Source organism: Tupaia chinensis, unplaced genomic scaffold, assembly GCF_000334495.1.
Source record: "Tupaia chinensis unplaced genomic scaffold, TupChi_1.0 Scaffold000110_1, whole genome shotgun sequence".
NCBI lineage: Eukaryota > Metazoa > Chordata > Mammalia > Scandentia > Tupaiidae > Tupaia > Tupaia belangeri.
In genome coordinates this window covers 495,844-522,541 of record NW_006159574.1, presented here as the reverse complement: position 1 = coordinate 522,541, position 26,698 = coordinate 495,844, and the positions used below count along the sequence as shown (strand labels likewise).

General features: G+C 49.5%; 1 protein-coding gene across 1 annotated transcript in view; it reads right to left on the bottom strand.

Annotated features, from left to right (window-relative positions):
• Positions 1-26,698, bottom strand: part of DPP6 (dipeptidyl peptidase like 6) — a 510,008-nt gene that overhangs the window by 177,627 nt on the left and 305,683 nt on the right. The window contains exon 7 of the mRNA XM_006143805.1: positions 21,038-21,119. Within this exon, the coding sequence (XP_006143867.1) occupies positions 21,038-21,119 (82 nt within the window). The remainder of the gene's footprint in view (positions 1-21,037; positions 21,120-26,698) is intronic.

Below are 26,698 nucleotides of genomic sequence, written 5' to 3'. Positions count from 1 at the left end.
CTAACCTGCCACGATCACAGTACATTCTCAGGCCGTAAAACGGGGAGGCGAGACTGGTTTCTACAGCGGCATGAGAACTTCCTTACTTTTCACGGTATGTGTGTATATATATGTATGTGTGTGTGTGTGTATATATATGTGTGTGTGTGTGTATATATATATATATATGTATATATATATGTCTTGTCCAAATAGTAATCTCTTCCAGGCCATGGTAATTTCTTCGCTGCTTCTTTATCTCATACAAACACAGCACAGCTCCAGGCAAACAGAGGGGCTTAGTGGATTAGTCTGCTTCATCTGCGTTCTCAGTCCCTGACCTGAGGCTTGACACCCTTCCCCGACCCGGTCGCTGTCATGCTTCTCCCTGGAGGCTGCATCACGCTATGCAGGTGGCCTGGGCCTCACACAGCCTTACCCAGCCCTGTGCAAGGGCCCGAGGTGGCATGATGCCTCTGCCTCTTCCTCCCCTCCTGCCTTTCCACGGGATAGTGTCACCCACACCCTTGCTCAGATGACACTCAGGCATGGTGCTTATTTTAGATACGACAGAAGAAAATACCTCTGAACGCTGCCCAAGCCACAAACTTCATGTTTAGGCACACGGAGCAGGCGGGCAATGGGCCAGTTATCCAACTTATCGAGGACATTCAGCACTGGACAGAGACAGTGTGTGCATGGGGGAACGTGCATGTGCGTGGGGGGGGGTGTGAGTGCCTGGGGAGGGGGAGGTGAGAACTCCTGTGGGTTGCAAGGTGCAGGGACAGGAAGGCGCTCCAGTGCCCCTGAGAGTGGCCATCAGGAGGGCATCCCTCCTGTTCCCAGGGCTCACTCTGCAGTGAGCATGCTCTTCCTGGAGACCCCTCAGTCCAGGGAAACTGGGACAATTTGTGACCCAGGTTTAGGTGACTTTTGCAAATGATGAGACGCTCTGCTGGGCCATGCAAGGTCAAGAGCTGGTCTTCGTTAAATCGTGAGTTAGAAGCCGGGATGAACGATACTGGGAACTATTACATAAACCCCAAACTACCACGTGCTCCTGCATGGTGTCATGGACAGAACGCGTCCCTGCAGAACTCACGTGCTGAGCCCACCCCCGGTGGTGGTGCTGGGCAGCAACCGCATCACAGAGGAGGAGCCCTTGTGGCTGGGACCTGTGCTGTTATGAAGGGACCTCTGAGTGGTCTCAAGTCCCTTCTGCAATGTGAGGACATGGCGAGGAGAAACAGCCAGGAAGTGGGCCCTCGGCAAACACGAAATCTGCCAGAGCCTTGGAGGACTTCCGGCCTCCAGAACTGTGAGAAATAAATGCCTGTTGTTCATGAGCCACTCAGCCTAGCAGCCTGGGCGGGCCAAGACATGCAGACGCACACTCCCACACGTAGATACTCGTTTGCCTGTTACTATGACACCAGGAGGGGCCTTCTAGGAGAATCCCCCATTTTTGCTGAGGCTTAGAAACTTCCAGGCCTGTCAGGCTCACGTCTCACATGACTGACATGCCACATGACAAGGGTGAGCTTGTGCTGGAGCCGTGGGGAGGAGGGGTGGCCCGAAGATGCTCTGGTTGTCTGATCCCACATCGAGGGTTTGTACCAGAACAGACTGTGCTTAAAGCAGATGCTGCTCTAACTCCTTTGGGAGGACCGTCCTGTCGGAGTCTGGCCTCAGCCTGGTTGGAAGAGGCCCTGTGCTGTGAGTGGCACCAGCCAGGGGCCTCCCACCTCTCTAATGAGGACATCTTCGGCCCAGCAGGGAGCAGGTGAGGAAATATGTTAATACGTAGCCACTTTTCCCTGTGAGCTTGGTAATTAGCACTTATGGAAAATCAGGGTACTCCAGAATTTAAGCAAGATGAAATGTTAATTAACTAAGCAACATTTTAAACTCCTTACAGCATCAGGAGTTACCCAGGCTGCATGTCCTGGCGTGGCGTGCTGTAATGGGACTTGCTGGAGACGTACCAGAACCCTCCCAGTTAGGAGCTGCCTTCACGGCTCCTTCAGCCTTTGCTTCTCTCCAGCAGAAACCAGGGCACAATTGCAACTGCAGCGCGGCAGTTTATTATGACCTCACTGGGTGCAGCGGCATCGACTTCTAAACACTCCTTTTAGGACAGCCAAGCTGCCACCCTTAATCCTTAAAAAGACAATGGGTCAGACAGAATAGAACTGTCAGTAGGAAAACAAAAAGAATAGAGACCAGTTTTAAAATAAAAGTATCCCCAGAAGAAAAGGATGCTGAGTGGATGGGCCTTCAATGCTCTGAACCTTTAACTAATAAGGTGTCTGTATCTCTGGATACAGTCTGGAAATCTGGAACTACATCTGGGTCACAGAAATTAAAACTGGGAAACTCAAATTATTTAAACAATTTTTTTTTTTTTTTTTGCTATAGGTACATGTGTTTGCCAGAGAGAGAGAGAGAGAGAGACCTCACCCTTTAGGGAGATGGCCATGCCACAATCCCTTCTCCTTCACCCTCTTCTCAGGACTTGGGGCACACACGCACATGCACTTGAGTGATTCTCAAGCTGCTGCATCTGGGACTCAAACCACGTAGTCAGCCATTGGGAATCCATGCCACCTGCTAGTCCAGAGAACTCGAATTCCTAAGGCCTCGGAAATGACTCAACATCTTACTTCTTCTTAACTCCAAACTTTACTTAAATGATTTCACTCTAAACGCTGAAAAGTATTTTAGGCATAGAAGGATAATACTCCAGACAAAATGGTGGTCACTGTATGAGGGCAGGATGCCATGGTAATTCCCCGAGATCGGGCTGTCACGAAGAGCTATCATTACTGCTGTATGTGACCACTGCTATGTGATTCGATTACACATACTACCTCAGATTTGCCCCATAGTCACGTGAAACTAGGGTATCTTGACCAGCCTCATTTTCTGGATGAGGAAATCAGCTCAGAAGGTTCCAGGTCAAAAAAGCTAATAGGGCCAACCTGTTCCAAAGGCCATGTTTTCTCATTTTGAAATCTCATCACTTGCACAGAAATTATTATGTCTGTGGCCCAGATTCAAGGTAATATTAGATGTGGCCAAGAGAGGGAACCAGCATTTGTTACATGGGCCTTTACCTTTTACGTAAACAAGTTTCATTTATAAGAAAAATGTACCAGTACTGCAAACAAAGTACCACTAGCCACAAAGGTGGCAAATATAAAATAAATACCAAAATAAAACATTATTAATAATTCTGTGCAGGTCTGCTTAATGTTCTAGGCCTGAAGCTTATTCTTTATGTAAAAAAGCAGATTCATATACAAGTATTTTTTTTTCCATTCTGTGGGTTGTCTCTTCACTTTGTTCATTGTTTCCTATGCTATACAGAAGCTATTAATATTACAAGAGATTAATAATCAGAACATGTAAGGAACTCAAACAACTCATCAACAAAAAAAAACCCCAAATAACAAGGTTTTTAAATGGGCAAGTAATCTAAATAAACAGTTCTTAAAAGGAGACATACAAATGGGCAATAAACATGTGAAAAAAATGCTGAACATCACTAATCATTAGGGACATGAAAGTCAAAAACACAATGAGGGGGACCAGCGGTTGGCATAATGGCTATGTCGCTGGACTTCCATGTAGTTGACTGCGGTTTGAGTCCCAGACCCGGTGGCTTAAACTCACGCTAGGCATATGAGTGTGTGTGTGCCCAAGATCCCAAGAGGAGAATGGAGGAGAAGGGGTTGCGGCATGGCCATCCTCCCTGGGGGGTGATTTCTGGCTTTCTGGCTCTCTGTCTCTCTTTGGCAAGCACACACACCCTGTAGTAAAAACCTCTTCAAAACAAAGAAAAAAAAAACTGCAATGAGATATCATTTCATCCCAGTTAGGATGGGTGTCTATGATCAAAGAGATTAAAACAAAACAAAACAACAATTGAACCAGTTCTTGTATGCGTTCCTCCAAGGCAGAAGGGTCTTTTCTGAGAGACTTGGCCCCTTAGGTTAGATTGTTGTCGCTTTAATGGGAGGCTAACAGTAATTTAAAGCCAACCCAACAAATATTACTCATATTCTTTTCTGGAAGAAACTTTGGATGGATGTTTCTCAAACTGAATTTTAGGAACTTAGGAATCTGAGGACATAAGTCCTTTAAACAATTTTTATTTATTTTTGCCATAGGGCGTGAGTGCTTGCCTGAAAAAGACAGATAGATAGGGAGGGAGAGAGAGAAAGCACTCCCTAATGGGGTGTGATCACATTATAATCTCTTCTCCTCCTGTTGGGACTTTGGGTGCACATGTGCAAGCGTGCATGGATACACACACACACACACACACACACACACACACATACTCTCACACACACACACACACACACACACACACAGTGGTGTGTTTTTCAAGACTTTGGGGCCAGGATTCAAACCATAGTCATCCATGTGGGATCCAGCTTCCTTAACTAGTGGGCTATGAGGCCAACCCTAAACCATTTTTAAATTTCATGTTTATTTTGATGAGAATTTTTATAAAATGAACATCACATGTCTTGGACCTCCTGCATTATATGATAACCAAGTCCTATCATCAATTTTAGTTTCTGAATTTTTCTTTCCAAGTACACTGGTACTACAACAAGTTGTTATGGGCCAGTGGAAAAAGAACGAAAAGTGAATTAACATGTTGGTGATGTACTCCTGCCAAGCAAGGGAATAAGAAAGCCATACTGTCTTATTCCAAAGATGATTCTCAGCAAGACAAGTGAAAAATCATGGGAAGGTGCATCATGCCACAGCATATGATGACATGGGTACTGAAAATCAAAAGGCCTCCACAGGAATGGCCACCTGTAATCAGGATTCGGTGTGGCCCGGTTCCAGTAAAACACTGTGCTGTAAACTATACTGTGTTTCAGTGTGCTGGTTTTACAGTTTTGCTGAAGTTAGTAAGTTATATTTGGCTTTACAGTTATATAAGTTTATATACCAATTTTTGTGTTTGTATCTATTTATGTCTAAATGTTATATAATAAAGTGATTTCAGTCAAATTCAATAATGTAACTTACCACAACAGTAGGTCAATTTCACTCATGAACAGAAAAAAATTCTAAAGAAAATATTAGTTTAAAAAACTCTACCAACGTTTATATAAAAAAGAAAACACATCAAAACCAACTGGACCTATTTTGGTAACGTAAGGCTAGTATTGCATTGATCAATGCAATTTCTTCATTGACCTATTCAATGGAAAAAAAATATTCTCATCTCAATAGATGCAGAAAACACACCCCATGAAATTCAAAATCCATCCAAACTAAAGAAGAAAACCTGCAAAACCCATAAGAGCAACAAAAACAGTAACAACAAAACAAAACAATGAAATGAACAAAAAGTCAGTGCAAACCACAAAGAGAGATGACCTGTCTTAGACAGACTGAGGGCACCGACCAGGTGGGTCCACGGCATCTTCACACTCCACAGTGCAAAGCTGAAAGCATGTGTACCGTGACCATGTTCAAGACAAGGACTGAGTGCCCACTGTCACCACTCTGTTGCACACAGTGCTAGTGGGCTTAGAGGGTACGGAGAGACGGGAAAAACGAAGATGGAAAAGGGAGCAACACATTTCTGATCATTTGGGGAGGAAATGACTGTCTAAATACGTAATCCAATAAAGTCATAAATAAATGATGGGAATTAAATGAGTTCAGCAAGGCTGCTGGGTACGAAATCAATATAAAATGTCAAGTGCAATTCTATTAAATAGCAAACATAAATTAGAAAATTACATTAAAAAGTACACAGCAGTAACAAAACATCTAAGGAAGATATATGTGTATACACACACGCGCACACACACACACATACACAAAAGATAAAAGATATACAAGCAATTTATGGATAAAACTATAAATCTTCAGTGAAAAATACTTAAAAAAACAGATTGGGAACTATGTCATGTACTAGAAGGGTCAGTAGCTGAATTTTACAAGCTCCCCGTGGTCGGCATATAAATTTAATGCAATTTCAGCTGACCTCCCTACGTGCTTTTAGAAGAGCTGAGCACACTTGTTCTATGCACATGCACACACACGACATATGCAAAGGGCCCAAGGCAGATCAGACACATTCAGGGGCACATTGAGGGGACGGGCTGTACCAAATTTTACACTTTGTCGCAGTTCGGAAACCGCTTGTCCCCCAAACGTTTACATTCTGCAGGCTTAGGGCCCCACTGTGGGTGTAGCCCAGTGGAATGACAGTGTTGAATTGGTATGATGTCTGGTGGTGGGGACAGACGGAGGAGGCTGGAGGGTATGTTTCCTCTCCCCGTTTCCTTCTCCCTCTCTGCATGCGGCTGCTGATCGACCTACCTGTGCTTAGACTTTTCAGCCAACAGAATCATGAGCCAGATAAACCTCTACTTATTATAAACCACAGTCCCAGGCATTTGTGTTTAGCCACACAATAACGGACTGAGACACACCTACTATAAAACTGTAATCATTAAGGACATATCAATACACAAAATATCAGCAGAGTGTAAGGCCCTGCAGCCACCCCACGAATAGGCAGACACTTGGAAGACTTTTTCAATAAATGGTTCTCAGACAATTAGTTATTCTTCTGGGAACATATGTATCATAGCCTCTCTCCAATCAATTTCAGGTAGATTAAAGTCACAGTTGTGGAAAATTACATTATAAAATTACAAAAATGTTGGGTGATATTATATGAGAATATCTATATTCCTCAGGGTAGGGAAGAATTTCTTTTAAAAAGGCATACGAAATGCAAACCACACATAAATATATTTCATTGAGATTAACATCTTTTACTACCAACATTTGTCAAAATGAGAGTGAAGAGATAGCTGCAAAACGAGAGAAAAAAATATAATCAGCAAAGAATGGGAGTCCAAGATGTAAAAGAAAGCGTACACAGCAGTAAGAAAGAGAAAACGGGACCGGCATTGGCGTAATGGCTATGTCGCTGGACTCCCATGTAGTTGATTGTGGTTTGAGTCCTGGACCTGGTGGCTTAAACTCACACCAGGTGCATGTGTGCGTGCGTGCCCAAGGTCCCGAGAGGAGAATGGAGGAGAAGGGATTGCGGGAGGCCATCCCAGGACACCCCCCTGGGGGGTAATTTCTTGCTTTCTCTCTTTCTGTCTCTGTCTTTCTACTGAGCACATGCACCCTATAGCAAAAACCTCTAAAAAAAAAAAAAAGAAAAGAAAAGAAAGGGAAAATGACCCCAAAGAAAATTAGGTTACACGAGGTGAACAGGTGTTTCACAGAAGATGGGACAGGAATGTGAGACACTGTGAAGACGAGGGCACGCTCTTTAGTAATGAAGCGTATCCCAACTACAGTTCAGAGAAATGCTGTGGAGTACCGGAGGGCTCCACTGCAACTACTCATATGGAGGTCCGCGGATATCCCAACGCTGAGTGCCAAACTCTAGTAACCGGGGCAGGCTTGCTGGTCTCTGAGACATGAAAGTGACAACCTCTTTGTGTCTGGGAGGCTGCTCCCGGCGACTCTACAGCCAGCGTCACCATGCCACAAAACGAATACGCTGAATTACATCGTAAACGCTATGGATACTGTTTGGGTAACCGTGAGAAAGAGAAAGAAGGAAAGTCAGGAGGCTCTTGAACGTTCAAAGAAGGCAAAAAAGATGGCTGGTCTGGGGCTAAGCTCTATCATAAACAGTGCCATCCCGAGAAAATGCAAATGACAAAGACTATCAAGATACATGAAAAGAGGAACACCAAGCAGAAGAGTGATGAAGAGACTCCACAGTGAGCAGGACCTGCCTATCTGTCGGACAGAGAAGGACAGTCCCCAGCTAAAGTACTTTCCAATATGATCAAACAAAAATGGAAAGAGAAAGCGGGAAAATGGGAAGTCCCTCTACCCAAAGTTCGAGCCCGGGGAGAAACAGAAGTATTAAAAGTTATTCGAACAGGAAAGAGAAAGAAGGCGGCATGGAAGAGGCCGGTTACAAAAGTCTGCTTTCTTGGAGATGCTGTACTAGAAAACCACCCAAATAAGAAACGTTCATTAGGCCAATGGGGTTATGTTTCAAGAAGGCCCACATAACACATCCTGAACTGAAAGCCACCTTTTGCCTGCCAATACTCGGTGTAAAGACGAATCCCTCATCCCCGCTATATACAACTTGGGGTGTTGTCACCAAAGGTACTGTCATTGAGGTGAACGGGAGCGAGCTGGGCCTTGTGACACAAGGAGGCAAGGTTATTTGGGGGAAATATGCCCAAGTTACCAACAATCCTGAAAACGATGGCTGCATAAATGCTGTCTTACTGGTTTGATAGCAGTTGCATACAAGTATCTCCTTGTAATTTTTGAAGATGATACACCATCTGGAAAACCATCACAACTGATGTTTCTGAATATAGTCAGTTTTATACACTTGCAGTCATCAAAAGATTATTTATTAAATTGTGCAAGAACATTAAAGTGGCCTGGTTTTACAAAAAAATATATAACCAGGGCACATGTACCACACGGCATCAGTTCTATAAATGTGAAGATACGGATAAATGATTACTTCGGGTTTCAAAATATATAGTAAAATGATTTGTAGGGAACGGCAGGGAGGCATGAAGAAATGCAGAGCAGTGGCTGGTGGCGGAAGGGACAGGCAGTGGGGCCTGAGTGTGGGCACTGGGACAGTCTTGGAGGGAGGGGTCTGTGTGTTTCCTGCTGGGGGCGGGTAGCATACGAGCGCCTATTTAGTTTACTTGTGAAATATTTTATTATCATAAAAATGCATCTGAAACAAAATACAGTTAGATGTGGAGAACTGAAAAAAGTTTCTTTCCTCTGGGGGAGAGGACATTTGTTCCTGACAGGACTCTGTGCATCCGTCCAAGCTGAGCGACTCGGTACTGGACTAAAATCCCAGCCCTCGCAGGTGGAGAGGTGGGTGCTTCACTGTGCCGAGGCTTTGACGGCTCACGGACAGAACCTCCAAGGTACAGGTGGAAGTACCAGTCAGGTCAGTGTCCCGACTCTCCATGTGATTAATCTAACGGCCCTCTCCCTGTGGAGAGAGGGCGTCTCGGGGTCTGACGGTTCCTGCATACTCTAAGCAGTGGCTCTTACGGGAGGTCTTGCATATCTGCCGTTTACAGCAAAGACGACCCTGCGCTTGCTGGGCATTTACAAGATTTTCAAATACTTTTCACAGTCATTAACTCATCTGGTCTTGAGAGAAGTTCTGGGTAACAAGCCCAGACTTCTGGCTTGGCACAGGGGGAGCAGTGGCTCTTACGGGAGGTCTTGCATATCAACATTGCCGTTTACAGCAAAAACGACCCTGCGCTTGCTGGGCATTTACGAGATTTTCAAATACTTTTCACAGTCATTAACTCATCTGGTCTTGAGAGAAGTTCTGGGTAACAAGCCCAGACTTCTGGCTTGGCACAGGGGGAGCTGGCACAGCAGTACCCGGGTCTCAGTGCCGACAGTGTCACTGACGGGACTTTGGGTAAATGCTTCTGCCTTCTCACCACAGAATGGAGATTGTGAGCAAAGGAGATGATGTACGCAAGGTTCCAGCACGGCGACGGGCTAAGGGGGCGCCGGTACCGGGAGGTACAATGCTCAGCCCGCACAGCCCTGCAGCCACTTCCAGCGTGACAGGCTGCCTTCCCTGCACCGCTGTCTCCCTGCACCGCTGTCCTGGCCTAGAGCCCCTCACAGATACCGAACTCTAGGGTGCTCCAGTCCCTTACAGGAAAAGGAACAGTATCTTTCATAAAATCTACCCACCTCCTATGGCATGCTTTAAATAATCTTTAGGTTACTTATAATACTTACTATGATGTAAACTATGTAAATAGTTACTATACCGGATTTAAAAACCTCATATTAGTTTTTATGGTTCATGTATCTTTTTTTTTTTCTGAATATTTTCGATCTGTGAATTTAGAACCTATGGATTTGGAGGGCTAACTGTACTTTGCTGCTTATTGGTGTGATTGGAGAAAATTACAGCGGAAATGAGCGATATCGCATGAAGCAGCTCCACGTGGGCAAGGACTCCCACCCCAGGGTTAGGAGGTGGAGAAAACAAAACAACTTTATAACGTCCTGATCTTAACTTCGGATGGAGGTGCACGGCTTGGCCAGGACCACCGTGAGGGGCATGTGGTTGGCGACCGCCTGGAAGCGTCGGCTGACGTGAGGAAATGCAGCCGCCTCTCTGAAGCAGCAGCTTCGCGGGAATGCCCTGATGAGCAGCGTTTTCTATGCAGCACACTGCCTGGCCACAGCCTGGTGACCGAACATGACCTCGCAGACCCTGGTGTTGGGGTTGCTGTTGGGGAGCTCCAGAGTTTGTTAAAGGGGCACCCGGTCTGCCAGGCCTGCCCAAGATGGAGCACAGGAGAAACGCCAGGGCATGTCCCAAACCCTGCCCCCGCCCTGGCCCGATCCAAACACGGCCGCGCTCTGGCAGGGAGCCCAGGCAGAGCGGAGTCGAAGCTGCCTTGAGAACCTCAGTCCGACCCTCGCCTGTCACCCCACGCCTTTGGCTCACTACCAGTGTTCCAGGCCGATGGCCCTGTGGCCGGGACGTTCAGAAAGGATATATAGACCCTGCCCCTCCCTGAGAAAGGATGACTGCACCGGCTGTTTGTCCACGCCGTGGGAGGCGAGGGCAGGCCTGGCCCGGCCACACAGATCTACTGTTCTGATACGAGTCAGCAGGAGGCGGGCGGACAGCTGACTCCACGAGCCTGGAAGAGGCGGTTCACTTTCCACCAGTTAATTTACTCTTTCATTATTGCGAGCCTTTTGGTGGGCGATACCGAAGTCAGCTAATCTTGAAACGCAGTAACACAGGAAATTTGAGACAGACCCGCTAAGCAAGCCCCCGTGCACCCTGACCTGAGGCGATTAGGTTTATAAGCAGCAGACAGCAGGGACTTCAGGGACGCGCTAATGACTCAGGGGCTATTAAACAGTCACATCTCTTGGCTAATTTAAAAAAACATGAGTTTGCAAGGAGATGGAGAAAATCAGTTTAATCAAACACACACACACACACACACGCAGCACGACTGGTTTTGTTTTTTTTTTTTTTTAAATCTGACGAGTTGTTGAAATTCGGTTGAGCTTTGAGTTTGAACATGATGGGTAATTATGATTCATTTGGGGGCTGAAACAGTTGATGTGTAAGGGAAGAGTTATGGCTCAAGATGGAGGCAGCCAGCTTCTACAATAGGTGAAAACACTGTACAATATCACGAAGGAGCCTTGGGATTATGCTAAATCAGGACAGGTCGCTGATTTTCCCTCGGGTAAATAGTAAGGCTTACTTGACCGAGTCCCTCATTTAGCCCTGGGTACTCACTGGGTGCTCACCAGCAGTCCCGTCGGCCAGCAGGAGAGGGCCTGCTCCCAAGGAGCTCGGTCTACCCAGGAGCGAACAGGAGAACAGCGCAGACAGCACCATGTGTGAGCGTGACCTTGGCTTTCCACAGCCCGGAGAATGCGGCCAAGGGGGCTCAAGCGCGTCATAAGGAGGCTGGAGCTGGGCCAAGGGTGGAATTAAGCATGTGCTCTGGACTGGAGGAGCAGCAGGTGTGAAGGCCTTGAGGCGAGACACCGTGTGGGGTGTTAGGGAACTGTAACACCGTGTGGGGTGTTACAGCCCACAGACCTGGCCGAGCAGTGGGGAAAATTCCGTGGGGCTTTGCAGAGCAGATAGGTGTCCGGGCTTCACCTTAAAGGTAACTCAGAACAACAGAAGGGTCTGACCTGGAGAACTGGCAAGGTCAGTTACAGTTTAAAGGTCACTCGATCACAGAATGGAGGACATTCTGGAGTGGGCCAGACCAGGGCAGGGAGGCTACACCAGCAGCTGTTCCAGGAAACTGGGTGTGAAGCCAGGTGGGAGTGGAGCTTGGACTCCATACACAAGTACACGGATCCGTAGGGCTGTGGGCAGGTCACTTTGGGGGGAGAAAAGTAGAGGTGTCAAGAATGCCAGGTGTCTGACGTGGGCCCCGGAAGGGATGAGGTGCCATTCGCCAAGTGCCTCAGAGGTTTGGCAGAAGCCGGTGAGATCGGATTAGAGGTGAACTCAAGCCGGTGCTGCTGAGAAGGGAAGTGGGATCCACGGTCCTCTCAGGCAGGGCGCTGATGGTGCCCCCAACTCACCAGCACACGTGGCCAGCTCAACCTGAGGTCTCAGCGAGGAACACAACGTAACTCTAACTGTCCGCAGTCAGAGACGCCATTGCAGTCAACAGCGAAACCAGCCAGCAGAGAGTAGGTTCCTCAATTCAAGAACAAACAGGAAAGTCAGCTCGCTGGCTGCACTCTGGTCTTTAGAGTAGACTGGCTGGGCTAGAGCGTGGCCGCGCTGCACCGCGTAGCAGGCACGGCTGAAAGGAAAGGAGCTGGATCTGTCGTTGATCCGTGTTCACTTCCCCCATGGTTCCGTGACGGATGCACCTGTCTGTGAGCTGGAGCGTGAGACAAGACCCCGCAGTGGGGGCAGAGATACCAGCACCAGGAGGGGTTCTTTAAAAAGGCGGGCACTATCACTTTCTAGTGTTGATGATCGACCTGCACTGGTCAGGAACGGGACAAGGTGCGAGGAAGGAGTCCCGAGAAGTCTCTTTTGAAAAAGGCAGTCATCTGCAGGTAATTGACGTGCATGCTGCTAAAATGTCTTCAAGATAGCTTTTTGTTTGTTTTGTCTTTTTTTTTTTAGGTTTTTGCTATAGGGCGTGAGCATCTGCTAGAGAGAGAGAGAGACGGAGAGACAGAAAGCAAGAAATGACCCCCCAGGGCTGCTGCAATCCCTTCTCTTCTATTCTCCTCTTGGGATCTTGGGTACACATGCACATGTGCCCAGCGTGAGTTTCAAGCTGCTGGGTTCGGGATTCAAACCACGGTCAGCTACATGGGAGTCCGGACCCAGTGCCTTAACCACTACATGCCACCTGCTGGCCCCCAGTACACCTTGTGTTAAGTAAGCTGTATACTCCCCATCCTTGCCCGCCCATGTCTCTGCTGTTCAACAGTCTGGACAATAACCCCAGGGGGATTACTGATGACAAGAGTGAGGGTCAATCTCTGCTCGGCTGAGGGCTGAGTGAGAAACCCAAATCCATGCGCTCTGACTGTTCCCTGTCGTATCAAGTGAACGAGACCACCTCTGAGGCCTTGTGGGACGAGAACAAGGTTGCTTTTATCTTCTGAAATTCTCCTGGAAGGCTAAGGAGTTCTGACGTTGACCCGCTCAGACCAGGCTTCGCTGACAAGTTGTTTTATTTCTAAAGAATTATTTTATCTAACTTTATTTATTTATCCATTTATTTGTTCATTTGTCTAAATTTGACCAGAGAGGGACAGACTGAGAGAGAGAGAAAGAGAAAGAATGCTGCCAGGTCCAGGACTTGAACCATGGTCGGCCATGTGGGAGTCCAGCACCCTTAGCCACCATGCCACCTGCTGGCCCCTCGCTGACAAGCTTTAATGGTAGGAACTCTTTAAGATGTTTCATAGCTCAGCAAACATTTCAAGAAAAGCTGTCCGACAGACACGAGCTTCCAGAATGAGTTCCTAGGTACTGCTCACAGTCTGGACTGCCGAGGAACTAACCACCAGAGTGGCTCAATCTTAAACATTCTTTCGGTACTCAGGAATCCCGGCCCTGTGTCAAGAAAGCCAACACTCTTCCCTGCCCTCTGATGGCTCTGCTCCACAAGTACCTGCGGCGAACCTATACCGCTCAGGGCTGAGCAGGGGCCGCGGAAGATAAAAACGGAACGAAAAACATTCTTCGTCCTTGAGCAGCTTCCAGCTTGTCTGGGAAATAAAGCGATTCAAAAGTGAAACAGCTGAATAATAAAACGAGATGCGTACAACGAACTGCTCGAGTAAGTGGGGCCGACAGCGTTCCAGCAGTTCAGAGGGAGAAAAGGTCACAGCCGTTCACACAGACAGGTGGAGGCCTTACTTCACTCGTTTCCAACGGGAAAAGATTTCAGGGATTATTAAGAGGTGTTCCCGCCACTCGGATGGGCGAATTCTCCACGGTAATCCAGAAGAGTCCGTCACATACCCCAAGGAGAAACCTTAGCAGCACACGGGGTGCAGACCTGCCCCTCCCAGCAGGGCCCTAGGATACATTTCCACGGACCCAGACCTGCTCTCCTGTACCGAGGAGAGGGTTTGCCCTGGCTGCAAACAGACCACGTCCCCACACTCCCTCCCAACGTCTACAGAGGCGACTTTAATCCCTACCTGCCTTGTCACACTATCTTAAGAATCAACCATTAAATGCACTCGTCCTTAATGGAGGACTCTGGTCCTGTGTCAGTTCTATTTGATAGATGAGCCTGACATTCTCTAACCCAATACTGCCGAGGTTGACGTGAAACTGCCTTCTAAATTAGATTCTTTGTAGGAAATAAGACGCTGCTTGCTCCCAGGTGCATTAAGAGAGCTCTGACGAGGAAGAGCATGGTTTATCTTCACTCTGATGAGGGCAAGAGGGTCGGGCCTGCTTTCAACCCTGCTTCCATCTTCTCTCCATTTCGTTTTGGCTTAAAGCCAATGCCAACCCAACTTCCCCGGGAAAGGTGCCTGTGTGGGTCACGGACATGGCGTCCAGGTTCTGAGGACAGGCTGCAGACAACGCTCACTACCATGTTTTGTAGTGAGACATTTGAAATTTACTCTTAGTTATTTCGAAATATTTATTATTACTGACTATTGTCATCTGTATCCCATAAATATATATAACTGTGATCTGTCAATTTAAAAACACTAAAAAGACCGAGTCCCAGAAAATCTGTCAGAAGTTTGTAACGGAGCAGGGAAGAGTGTAGAGGCCGGGGCAGTAGAGGCGCTGCGACCTGGGGGCTGGGGGCTGGCGTATTTACGTCTGAACTCCCTGCAGAAAGCAGTGCTTTCCGCTCGGCGCTCCTGAGCACGTCCCCTGCGAAGACCTCCTAAACGTCCTGTTTGTGATACGTTTTCCTCTCGACAGTTTTTAAGTGAATACACTACGTTGCTCTCTCCAGCAGCTTTTGAAGGCAGGAGCCATGCCTGTTGGCTAACACTCTTGCGTGTGAAAACACAGCAGTTAGCGTACTTTCAGTCCTGACATCACCACACAGACGCTCTGTGTGCCGCGTTCCTGCACGGTCTCGCTAACCTCCATTTTTAACGGTTTATGGTATTTCTTCCTACCAATTCACCGTAATTTACCAAATTGCTCTCCTGCAAATGCTAAGGATATTTCCAGCTCTACAAATAGTCACCATGGTGACAGCATCATGAGTGTGTTGCTGGAGCAGCCTTGAAGGGCTTCCGTGTAAGAGGGAAGGGGTGTTGGTGCCCGATGAGGGCACAGTGGTGAAGCGACACCCTGCCAGGCTCACTACACGGAAGGTTCTGGGTCCGGGTCCACAGCCCTCCCTGAGTACACTGGGCACGTGCACGACCATGATCCAGGGAAGGCTGAAGCCAGGTCTTGGCGTCAAGGGCTGTGGAGTGCCATCTGCCCGCTCTCTCTGTCATGGAGGAGATAAATTAGACACACATACGAATGCCGCCATGACTCCTGCTGCATATTTACACACACACGCACACGCACACGCACACGCACACACACACACACACACACGTCTTAGTTGCCAGAGAGACAAAGGGGGAGGAGAGGAGAAAGCACCCCCTCCGTGGGGCGCGGTCTCACTGCAATGCCTTCTCTGCCGTTTCCCCATCCTGTGGGGATCTGGGGCACGCTCACGCGTGCCTGGCATGTTTCTCAGGGCGCCGGCCATGGGCTGCGGCCGGCCATGAGGACTCCGTCTCCCTTAACCACCAGGCTACCGGGCTGGCCCAGTACATACCGTTTTCAGAATGAATCTGTCCTCATGCCGTCCCCATACTCACAGCATGGCACAGCGTAAAACATCCCCACTGCCCTGTGATCTGCCACTTCAGACGCCGTCCCTTAACTTGCTCCACAGTCCCACAGCCGCGAAGCTGCTTTGCGTTTGGGAATCCCTGCGTCCCCAGAGAGCCCGCTGGCGGCAGGGATGTGTCCTTGGCCATCTCCTGACCTCCAGCCCTGCCGCTGCGGCCACGCCCCCTCGGCAGCCACCTCTACCGCCCCACCCATGGCAGGCCACCGCCCAAACAGCTATGTACTGGAGTGCAAGTGGCCAGTGATGTGACAGAGCCCCACGGACCCCGGGCGTGAGCACGCCGCGTCCCACGTGAAGGCACCCAGCAGAGCTGGTGACGCGCCCGCCAGCCGGCCCCCACCCCTTGTCTGAGGGCGCATAAGGTGACTTCCATCCTGCGGTATGAATTTCTTGGCCCTGCCACAGCGTCGGTGCTGTGACAGATGCTGTGACAATGAATACCGAATTAACCCCGGCTGAGTAGAGGCTTTTACACGTTATTAATGGGGTGTCAGCCTGGCCCTCGCCTTGTGTACGACTTCCCATTGAATACTCTCCTCTCTCCGGAAAGATCCATCTCTCTCTCCTCGCAGGGGCGCCAACTCAGTGGCAACTCCCTGCCCCTGGTGACCCACTGTGAACTGAGCAGCGATGCCCTTGAGGGAGGCCAGGGCTCGGAGGTGGCAGCCTCTGCAGACACTCCATTCCCTGCTGGGCGAGGCAGCCACTGGCCCCAGCCTGGTGGTCTGCTCTACCCCCAACCCCCTGAGGTGCCCTGCACTCCAAGGGTGGTCTCATCATCTAGAACCTTACGCTAAATCACCAACGTTTGGGAGGCATGGATTCTTGCAACTTTAATGAGCTATTTTTATTTTATTTTATTTTATTTTTTTAGAGCAGAAACCCAAATGCCACGAAGTGCCCCAGTGTGAGTGCAAAGAGCCTTCAGCTCGATTTTTCTGAACTCTTCACTGACTCAGAAAAATGTGTCTAAATGCTGTGTCAGAGGAGGAGCGTGAGCTCAGTCACTTGCTGACGCCCAGAGACGGGGAGAGTAAGGCTCTGTCTGTCTTCCGTTGACCTATTAGACTCATTTTCATGAGTCTCCCCAGAACGGCTCAGTCTGGGGTGGCCCAGCTGCAGGTCCCCAGCGTCAGAAAGCATGGTGACCACGGGCTCGGTAAAGGCGCCCGAGCGAGTCAGCGGACACGAGTGCGAGGTGACGAGGGAGGCTGTGGACACAGGCGCACGCCCGGTGGAGGTGTGGCAGAGGGCGGCTGCAGAGGGCCCAGGCCGCGGGTGGCTAGTCAGCCCTGAGATGTCGGGCCGGACTTCAGGCGTCTGTTGAGGCTTTCTGCTGGTCCGAGGGCTCCACGCGGAGCAAGCAGGAAATGGCCACCTTGACGGTGAGGCCCGTCCGAGGGCTTTGTTCCAGCCCATCTCCGGTAGTCCTGATGTAGACACGGAAACTTGGGGGTGTGGACAGAGGACAGGGAGGGAGGGCTGGGGAACTCTGAGGGTGACAGGAGAGAGCTAGGAGGGACGCGGTCACCGCAGAGCCAGGACATGTGTTAAAGAGCATTTTCCAGTAGCAGCTGAGGGACCATGTCTCCCGAATGACTCTCCAGAACCTGCCCCTGAAAGGAGTGCCATGGCCTGGTCATCTCGGTCACCAGACGCTCCAGGGCCTGGGCCTGGTGGGAGGGGACGGTCTACTGGTCCAAGAGCTTGTCAAGGGGGCTACCGTGTTAACCATGTATTAGACACACACAGCCACTTACAGGACAATTCTCCTATAACCGTCGCTGGGAGACCACTATGGGATCTCCGTGGCCAGGTCGGAGCCAGTTCTCCGTAAAGTGGAGCACAAACCCTTCCATTCCGGCAACCAGACTGCCGGTCCTCGGGCTCCGCTGCTCACGGCAGTGCCCCCACAGCCCTCGTCCCCGGGGAGATCTCGGCAGTCGGCTTCCAATGAGGTTCCTTGGTCTCCCTGCTCTGCGGTTGGTGCGGCTCTGCCCTGCGGTTGGTGTGGCCCCTGCCCTGCGGTTGGTGCGGCCCTGCTCTGCGGTTGGTGTGGCCCCTGCTCTGTGGTTGGCGTGGCACCCTGCTCCTTCAGGGACTGCTACCTCCCGAGGACAGCTCCTGCCCCGGCCCCCAGGGTTCCCGGCTGACTACTGCACTAGTTTTCCAATTCTGCACATTCTGAAGCTGCTTCTGCCCTAAGACTCCCCGCGGACTTAGTAAATACTGCTCTGGGGGCTGTTCATTGGCCACCGTCACTGCAGCAAGCCGACCAAGGACAGGCCTCTGTCTCCCACCTCCTGAGTGCCCGCCCAGGCTCAGCCTGGAATCGCCGGGCTGGTTCAGGCCGCACGTCCAACTGCGAGCACTCCACAGCTCTGTCTTCGAGGACGGCCTGTGGGGGTTCTCCTGCTGCACCCAACCTCCTGAGCACCCCACGTGGCCTGAAGCCCAGGAGTGGTCCTAGGAAGACCAGGGCCACGCAGCCGCCCCAGCGTGGCTTTCCCTAACGACTCTGTGGAACCACGAGGAAGGGTAGGAAGGACGTTTCTAAGCCAGACACCCAGCCGAAGGCGAGGTTCGCAGTCAGACCTCGTGTGCAGAGCCGGCCCGAACGCGGGCAGGACTTCACCGCAAGCCAGAGGAAGCCACTTGGAGTTCTCAGTGTAGGTGGAGACCCGAAGAGGAGGGAGTGTGGGGAGATGGCTCAGGGGCAGCTAGGAAACAGCCTCCGGAAGGTAAACCCTGGTGTGCACTGACCACTGCCCGGGGGAGGGAGGCAGGAGCCGCGGTCCACGGCTCATATCTGTTTTCTCGTTTAGTTTAGTTCTACTTAGTCCGGCCAATCCATTTTCCTGTGTGTAGGCTCAGTAGATAATGGAGTGCACTGGGCACTGGGCAGCTGTGGAGAAGCACCTCTGGTTCCCTGGGCAGGTAACTACAGCCACGGAGCAGAATCCATGCAGGTGCAGAATCTGGTGGAGCAAGGCCTCCTGGTTCAGGTCTCTCCCCTGCTCTGACAGTGCATGGCCACCAGGGGGCATCATCACCACGGGCAGGCTCTCAAGGTCCCACAGAACTGCTCTGAAGGGAAGAGCCACTGACCCCAGCCCAGGAAGGGCACTGGATGAAAACGCCTTTGGCCGCTCGGGGGCCCGACGTGGGCTTCCCGGGACTTACGGGTCCTGAGCCAGGGGCATCACTGACCCCGCCTGCACAGGAGGCCCTGAGGCTGAGAGTGCTGGGGGAACTTTAACTGCAGCCTGCTGTGGGCTCCCAGGGGAGAATTACTCACTTCACCCTGACTCGTGGTAACTGGAGTAGATTAACCTTGGGGAGCAATGTATACCTTTTAAAATAAAACGGCAGGGAGGGATTGGCTGCTCACCATCACTCGATAGGTTCATGTTTGCAAGGCCTGCTCCTGAGCTGGGAACTGCTTCTGAGACAGGGTGGTCCTGGGGTACCTGAGAGTAGGGGCCAGGTGGTCTCAAGGTCAGGCTTTCCTGACCGAGGGAAACCAAGAGAGGCATGGTCCCCTAGCAAGGAACGGCCCGCATCCACGCCACAGCGTTGGCGAGGGCAGTGTTGCTGGGACACGCCTAGCCCACGGTGTCCACAGGACCAGCTGCAGCAGCAGAGGGAGGCCTGGACAGAACCGGTGTGGCCTGCAAAGCCTAAACTCACATCCGGCCTCTGCAGGAGAAGCGGGCCTCTGCACCAGCCCATGGGACACCTCTCTACAAGGCAGGGCAAGGACCTTTCACAGCAGGGCAAGGACGTATAATTAAACACCGAAGTTCTGATCATCCAAAACTCCTGGGAGGCGCCTAGGGTGCTCACTTGCATTTGGTACTAAATGCCAATATCAGCCATCGGTACTTCACTGAACATCCAGCTCCTGAAGCAAAAGGAAGTCACATGTCCCTCACCCTCGGTACTGCACGGGGACAGAGCACATTCTCAGATCCCAGCGTTACACTCGAGTGTAGGAACTAATGAATGGGTCTGCTCATGGATTCACTTTCTTTTTTAATAGACGTTGTTTCCTTAGGGCACATACACTTTCCAGAGAGAGAGAGACAGAGATAGAGAGATAAAAAGTGAGAAATTCCCCCACGCACACCTGGGGAAGATAGCCACACCGCAATCCCATTTCCTCCACTCTCCTCCCAGGGTTTTGGGCATGCACGCTCATGTGCCCAGCGTGAGTTTCAAGTCACCAGGTCTCAGTCAGACTCGATCTACGGTCACCCAGGTGGGAGTCTATCACCTTAACCACCATGCCACCTGCAGGCCCTGCTGCTAGTTTTTAAAAGAACTACGATAACGTCTATAATCATCTGTCCCACCTGTTCCTGAGGGAGCATGACATGACTGTGAAGTTTACTCTCCAACAGGGAGCAGTGGCTTTAGGTTGGGCCAGGGCTGACCGGATGAATAAGTGGTCTGGGGAGTCCTCACTTGGAGAGGTCAAACCTCAGCTTACTCCAAGTCCTAGACAAAATTCTCAAATGTGCACACACATGCATGCATACTCTTTCATTTTTTTCTTCCAAATACCTCAGCTTTGCCAATTGAGTAGGGGCCAATGGAGATATTTGCTGTAGGACTGAGGGTGAATAGCTGTGGGGAGTTCTGCAGTGGCTGCTTCTTGCAGAAGGCTGGTTCCCACTGGCCAATAAGTCTTTCTTCACTGAACGCCCCAAAGGAAGGAGTTTGAGTCCCAGCTGCAACTTTCGACGACATTAGGATTCTGCGAATTCCCATGTGCAGTCCTTCTGGGGAGCTTTCTCTCTTTGCGCTTCCACTTTATCTAGAGTCTATGCTAGTCTGGGACCGCTATACGCACGTCGGGTATGGAAACCAAAGACGGTAAGATTCCAGTCTTACAGGAAGTTGCTATCTAAAAATAAGTGCCTAATTTATAAGTTCAGATACTCTGCTGTACTTATTCAAACACTTAATTCGCACACACACATGTCTTATGCACGGGCTGAGTATGGTAGACATATTCAGGCTGTAAAAATGTCAGCTTCATCAAAATCAAATCAGGTTCCCAAATCTGACTGGCTTACCAGCTGCTGGCCTTTGGGACCCCATCCTGCATACTGGAGCTTTGCATTGCTGACTTCGGGTGGGTCCAGACTTTGAGGATCCCTGAAAAACAGACAGAAACAAAGCAAAATGTTGGGAACCAGGAATTTACGATGCTGCAGTTTTATGCTCCAGCTGTAACTTAACTCACTTTTCCCTCCATTGCATCAATTGCAGGAAGTCGCCTCTTGTGTTATTAAATAATGTCTCACTCAGTCTCCAATAGAGTTCTCCAGCTGTATGTAATTTATATGATGCTGAAATAAGTCCATCACTGCTTAGCCCAAACAGTAAATATTCATCAAGAGAGAACATGCACAGAGGTCTATAGATCAATTTTTAAGATATTCAGAACAGTCAAAATTAAAAATTGAAATGCATAGCTGTGCAGCAATAAATCCCTATGACTTACACCTCCATCGTTGGTTTTCCTTGCAGGCAGTTTTATTCTAAGCATAATGCCAGGTCACTCTGACCTTCCAAAACCACAGGCCTCAGAACAGACCGTATCCTTTGGTTTGTGTTGATACGTACGATCTCCAGAGAGCAAGAGAAGAGCATGAGAGAGAGACACACACAACTGGAGGGCAGATGGGGGGAGGGAGAGGTAAACGGAAACGTGTTTTCCCTTCTCAAATGTCACCTCTAGTTTTCATTCTTCATGTACAGATATGCAGAATGCCATGACAGCACACTCCTATCTATGTACATAAAGCTCAGAATAAAGACATGTGCTGGTGAGAAAAGATGACGAGACGTAACCCTGACACCTGTATGAGCAGTGAGCATTTCAGCGGTCTGTAGCTGCGGTGCTTTTTGTATCTGTTCTGGATGATGCCGCTCACATGAAGAATTACACCTGGGTCCCGCAGAGCAGGCCCGACTCCGTCAGGTGAGCACCCTCTGCCTGTCTAGCAGACAGAGATGAATGCAGACAGAGATGAACGTGCTCTTTCTCTACAGAGAGGAGGTGGGATGGTCTTGAAGAAGGAAGAGCCTGAATTTTAGGAGCTGCATGAACGAAGGAGCTAAGGTAAGGCGGGAAGGACGGTGAAGTGAAGAAGGATGTGCCGCCAGGGCTAGGGTCAGCAGAACATCTGAAGTCATTGCCAAATAACTACCAGGAAGAAAGAGGGGATGCACACAAGAGGAAAAGGAGCTGGGAAGGTGAGAGTCCACCGTGCCCCAGGGTGGCTCGAGGTGCAGAGACCCGAAAGCCTGAGGATGCAGGGGCGTGTGGCCGAGTGCACAACACAACGACAGCATCCCGGGAAGGCAGCTGCCTGGGGCACCAGGAGACACAGGGGTCTCCCCAGTGCACATTCCAGATGGAGTTTTTTTTTTTTTTTTTTTGAGAGATTTTTTCACTGTAGGGCGCATGCGCTCGCCAGACAGACAGAGAGAGACATAGAGACAGAAAGCGAGAAATCACCCCCCAGGGGGGATGGTCACGCCGTAATCCCTTCTCCTCCATTCTCCTCTCGGGATCTTGGGCACGCACGCACACGCGCCCGGCGTGAGTTTTAAGCCACCGGGGCCGGGACACGAACCGCGGTCGACTACGTGGGAATCCAGCAACATAGCCATTATGCTAACTGCTGGTTCCTCCAGAAGGAGTTTTAACAACCCTACCATGCGTTTGTTCTCAATGTTTCAAAGAATTTTCATAAAGATAGGTGAGTTCCTCTTGAACCGTGGTGTGGAGAAGGCTTTCTAAGGGGGAAGCAAAGTCCGGAAGCGAAACGTAAAGGACGGGTGCATCTGGCTATGTATAACGTAAAGGACGGGTGCATCTGGCTATGTATAACGCTTAAGACTTCGTACGACAGAGCAGCACCAGCAAAGATAACGGACAGACAGGGAGAAGAGGAGACATTTGTGACGTAGGCCATAGACAACTTGCCAATATCCCCAGCACTAAAGATCTCTAAAAGTTGGGAGTACAAAAAACAAAACATGTCCTAGGTCTGTCCACTGAGAGGGCCCAGAAGTGCTGTCACCCCATGGCAATGAGCACAGTTAATGCTCAGACCTTGGTCTCCAAACGCCATCCTCTAATAAAAGGGTTCAGTGATCCTAGGAGAAGCAATTATATGCAGGCCGGGGCAGGAAAAGTACAGGATGGGTCTGGGCTATCTTACAGGCTCGGAAAGTAAGACGATACTCAACAGCAACAAGAAAGATAGGGATTTGTTGGCCTTCACGTTCACTGCAGCATTATTCGACCTTAGCTGCCGACTCTGGTCACCACACTGAGGTCATGAAATATGCTACCAGTAGGAGAGATGGCATGAGCAAATCAAAGGGTTCTCTGTACTGTTTCTGCAACTCTTTCATAGATCTAAAGTGATTCAAAATCAAAAGCTAAGAATTAGCAATAATGGAATTAGCAGTAATGGAATTAACCCAAATGTCCAAGAGTGATGAACACTTTGAGCAAATGTGCACATAGATACTATAGGATCCTAGCAGCTATAAAAACAATGAGACAAACTGATATGAAGTGGAAAGAATATGGAAGATTCCATGCTAAGTGAAGCAAGCCGGACTATGAAAGACAGACATCGTATATCCCACTTAATATACATTGAACGTTTGCACTCTGGGGCAGACAGTGAGAGACTGGAAGGTATAAAGGCAGGGAGGGCAACTGTGGACACCAGGGACAGTCTAGGAAGGCGATGGGGGTAAGGAGGCAGGCAATCAGAGGGGAAATAACTAAACATTTAACAGACACAAAAATGGAAAGTTATCTGTTGATGATAATGCGTATGGTACTATCTTTGACTGAACTAACATATATTGTATTCATGCTGGGAAAAATAATTTTGTATGCTATAAAGAAGTACAGTGATTAAATGTAAAAAATAATTACAATAAAAAATGTCAAAACAACAACAAAAAGAGAGTTGTTGAAAGAAAAGCCTAAAGGAGTTCCTAATGGCCAACCACTAGTGCAACTGGAACAAGATAACGAGGGCAGTGGACTAGCCCATTAAATAAACACCCCGGAGTCCGCACTAGCACCCATACGTAATCAAGTAAAACCAACGGGAGAGGAGACATTCCTCCTCACAATGAGATTTCAGTAGATAAACGTAGAAGGAAAGGAGGAATAGAATTGCCTCTAGACTAACACCACAGTAAATGCACAAGACAAGACCCACTGAGGGGCACCAATAAACGGACGGGGTGGCCAGCTGAGGCATGGTGGTTAAGGTGGAGGGATCCCACACGGCCCACTGCGTGCTTTGAGTCTCCATCTGGCAACTTAAAAAAACACACTGAGCAAATACGAGTGCCCAAAACCCCGAGAAGGAGAGAGGGAGGAGAAGGGATTGCAGTATGGCCATCTTCCACGAGGAGTGTTTTTCTCACTTTCCTTCTCCGTCTCTCTCTGGTGGGTGCATGTGCCTTCTAGCAAGTTCAAAAAAAAAAAAATCACTGCCGTGAATAGTTTTTTTTTTTTTTTGGAGTGGTTTTTGCTATAGGGCGTGTGCGCTCACCAGACAGAGAGACAGAAAGCGAGAAATCACCCCCCAGGGGGCATGGCCACGCCAGAATCCCTTCTCCATTCTCCTCTCGGGATCTTGGGCACGCACGCACACGCGCCTGGCGTGAGTTTAAGCCACCGGATCCGGGACGCGAACCGCAGTTGACTACATGGGAGTCCAGCGACATAGCCATTACGCTAACTGCTGGTCCCACTGCGTGAAAAGTTTGATGAGGAACAGGATTTGCGGAGTTTCAAAGCACCCTCCTTAAAGTGCTTACCAACGCCAAGGGATGGAGAGCAACCCAGGGCAGAAAGCCAGCAGATACCAACCCAAATGAGTGAGCGAGTCCATGTCGCCTGAAGTAAGTCCCAGCGGTGTCAAGAGCCCTTAGATAAAGCCCCAGGAAGGACAAAGCACCCTTTTTGTGTTTTTTTTTTTTTTTTTCCTACCAAAAATGCACAGCCTTCCTCCACTCATAAGAAAGCACTGGAAAACCCAAACTGAGGGACACTTTACAAAGTAGTGACCAGGATGCTTCAAGAGTGTAGGGTCACACGAGACTGGGCAAGGCCAACAAAGGGCGCTGAGGAGGAAGCACACCAGAGGCCATGCCAGGCCCAGGGACAGAGAGAGGGCAGCGGGAGCACGGCCATGCAGGTCTGACGGCCCTGGCCGAGGTGACAATGTTGTACCGACGTGAGCTGCCGACTCTGGTCACCACACCGAGGTCATGAGACCCGCTACCAGCAGGAGAAGTGGCACGAGGAGTACAAGGGGTTCTCTGTACTGTTTCTGCAAGTCTTTCATAGATCTAAAATGATTCAAAATAGAAGGCTAAATATTGAGGTTCATAGTTTGAATCTCATTGGCCATAAAAATGAGTACAGAAAAGAATAAAATGGACATCTCCCTCCCAACACACTGGGATCTTGATGTTCGGAACTGAGAAAAGAATATTCCTTCCATATCTAGCACAGCTTACGCACTCAAAATGTGCCTTGGAATAACAAGTACGTGTGCAAGATATAGCAGGGGCTTCGGAAACTTCCGGTAAGTGCAACTGGAGCCCGAGGTGGGCCAGCCTCATCGCCTGGTGCTTAAAGGAGCCAGACCCCACAGTGCTGACCTTGGCTCCAATCTCAGCCCTGGGGACTTAGAAAACATGCTGGGGTGCTGTGTGTGTGTGTGTGTGTGTGTGTGTGTGTGTCCCGAATTCTGACAGGATAGAGAAATAGAGAGATGGGGTAGAAGGGACTGTGGTGTGACCATGCCCCATTGCAGGGGGTGGGGTGCTTCTCTCTCTCTCTGATGAATACATGCAGTCTCTGTTTTTTGTTGTTGTTGTTTTAAGCACAAGTTTATTTTGGTGCAAAAAAAATCAATGCATAGTTTTTCAATAATACACATTTTCCCTGAAAAAAAAAATCTAAGATTTTTGCTATAGGACTTGCTGGAGAAACAGAGACAGAAAGTGAGAAATCACCCACAGAGGGATGGTCACGCCGCCCTCTCCTCTCTTCCATTCTCCTCTTGGGATTTCTGGCACACATGCACATGTGCCTGGCATGAGTTTTAAACCGCCAGGTCTGGGACTTGAACCTTGGTTGACTACATTAAGAGTCCCCAGTGACGTAACGGTTACGCCATTTTCTGATCCCTCCCTGAAATTTTTTAAAGGTTTATTTCTTCCTTTTGTCCATGAGGGAGAAAGAAAAAAGAGGAAGAGGGGGAGACACAGAGACAGGCATGTCCAGAGGCTTTTCTGCCATGCCCCTGCCCCAGCTGCAGCCAGTCTGGATTACGGGCCATGTGCACACGGGGTGTTGAGGAAGGCTGCAAACATGAGCGGGAACCTTCTAGGTGGGCCAGTCTCGCAGGCCATTACGTCATCACCACATCACCGACTGGCCCTCCATGAACTTTTTGAAGACCCTCATAGGTGAGTTATGGAGGCGGCTCTTAGCAAAAGTACTTCTGCAAATTTAGAGACAAATGTAATGAATTCGCTTGGTTTGGGTCTAGGGGGAGTTTTTACTTTCTTTTGTTTCTGGGTTTTTGCCATAAGGTGCGTGCCCTCTCCAGAGCGAGACAGAGGGAAAGTGAGAAATCGCCCTGGGGGATGGCCATGCCGCAATCCCTTCTCTA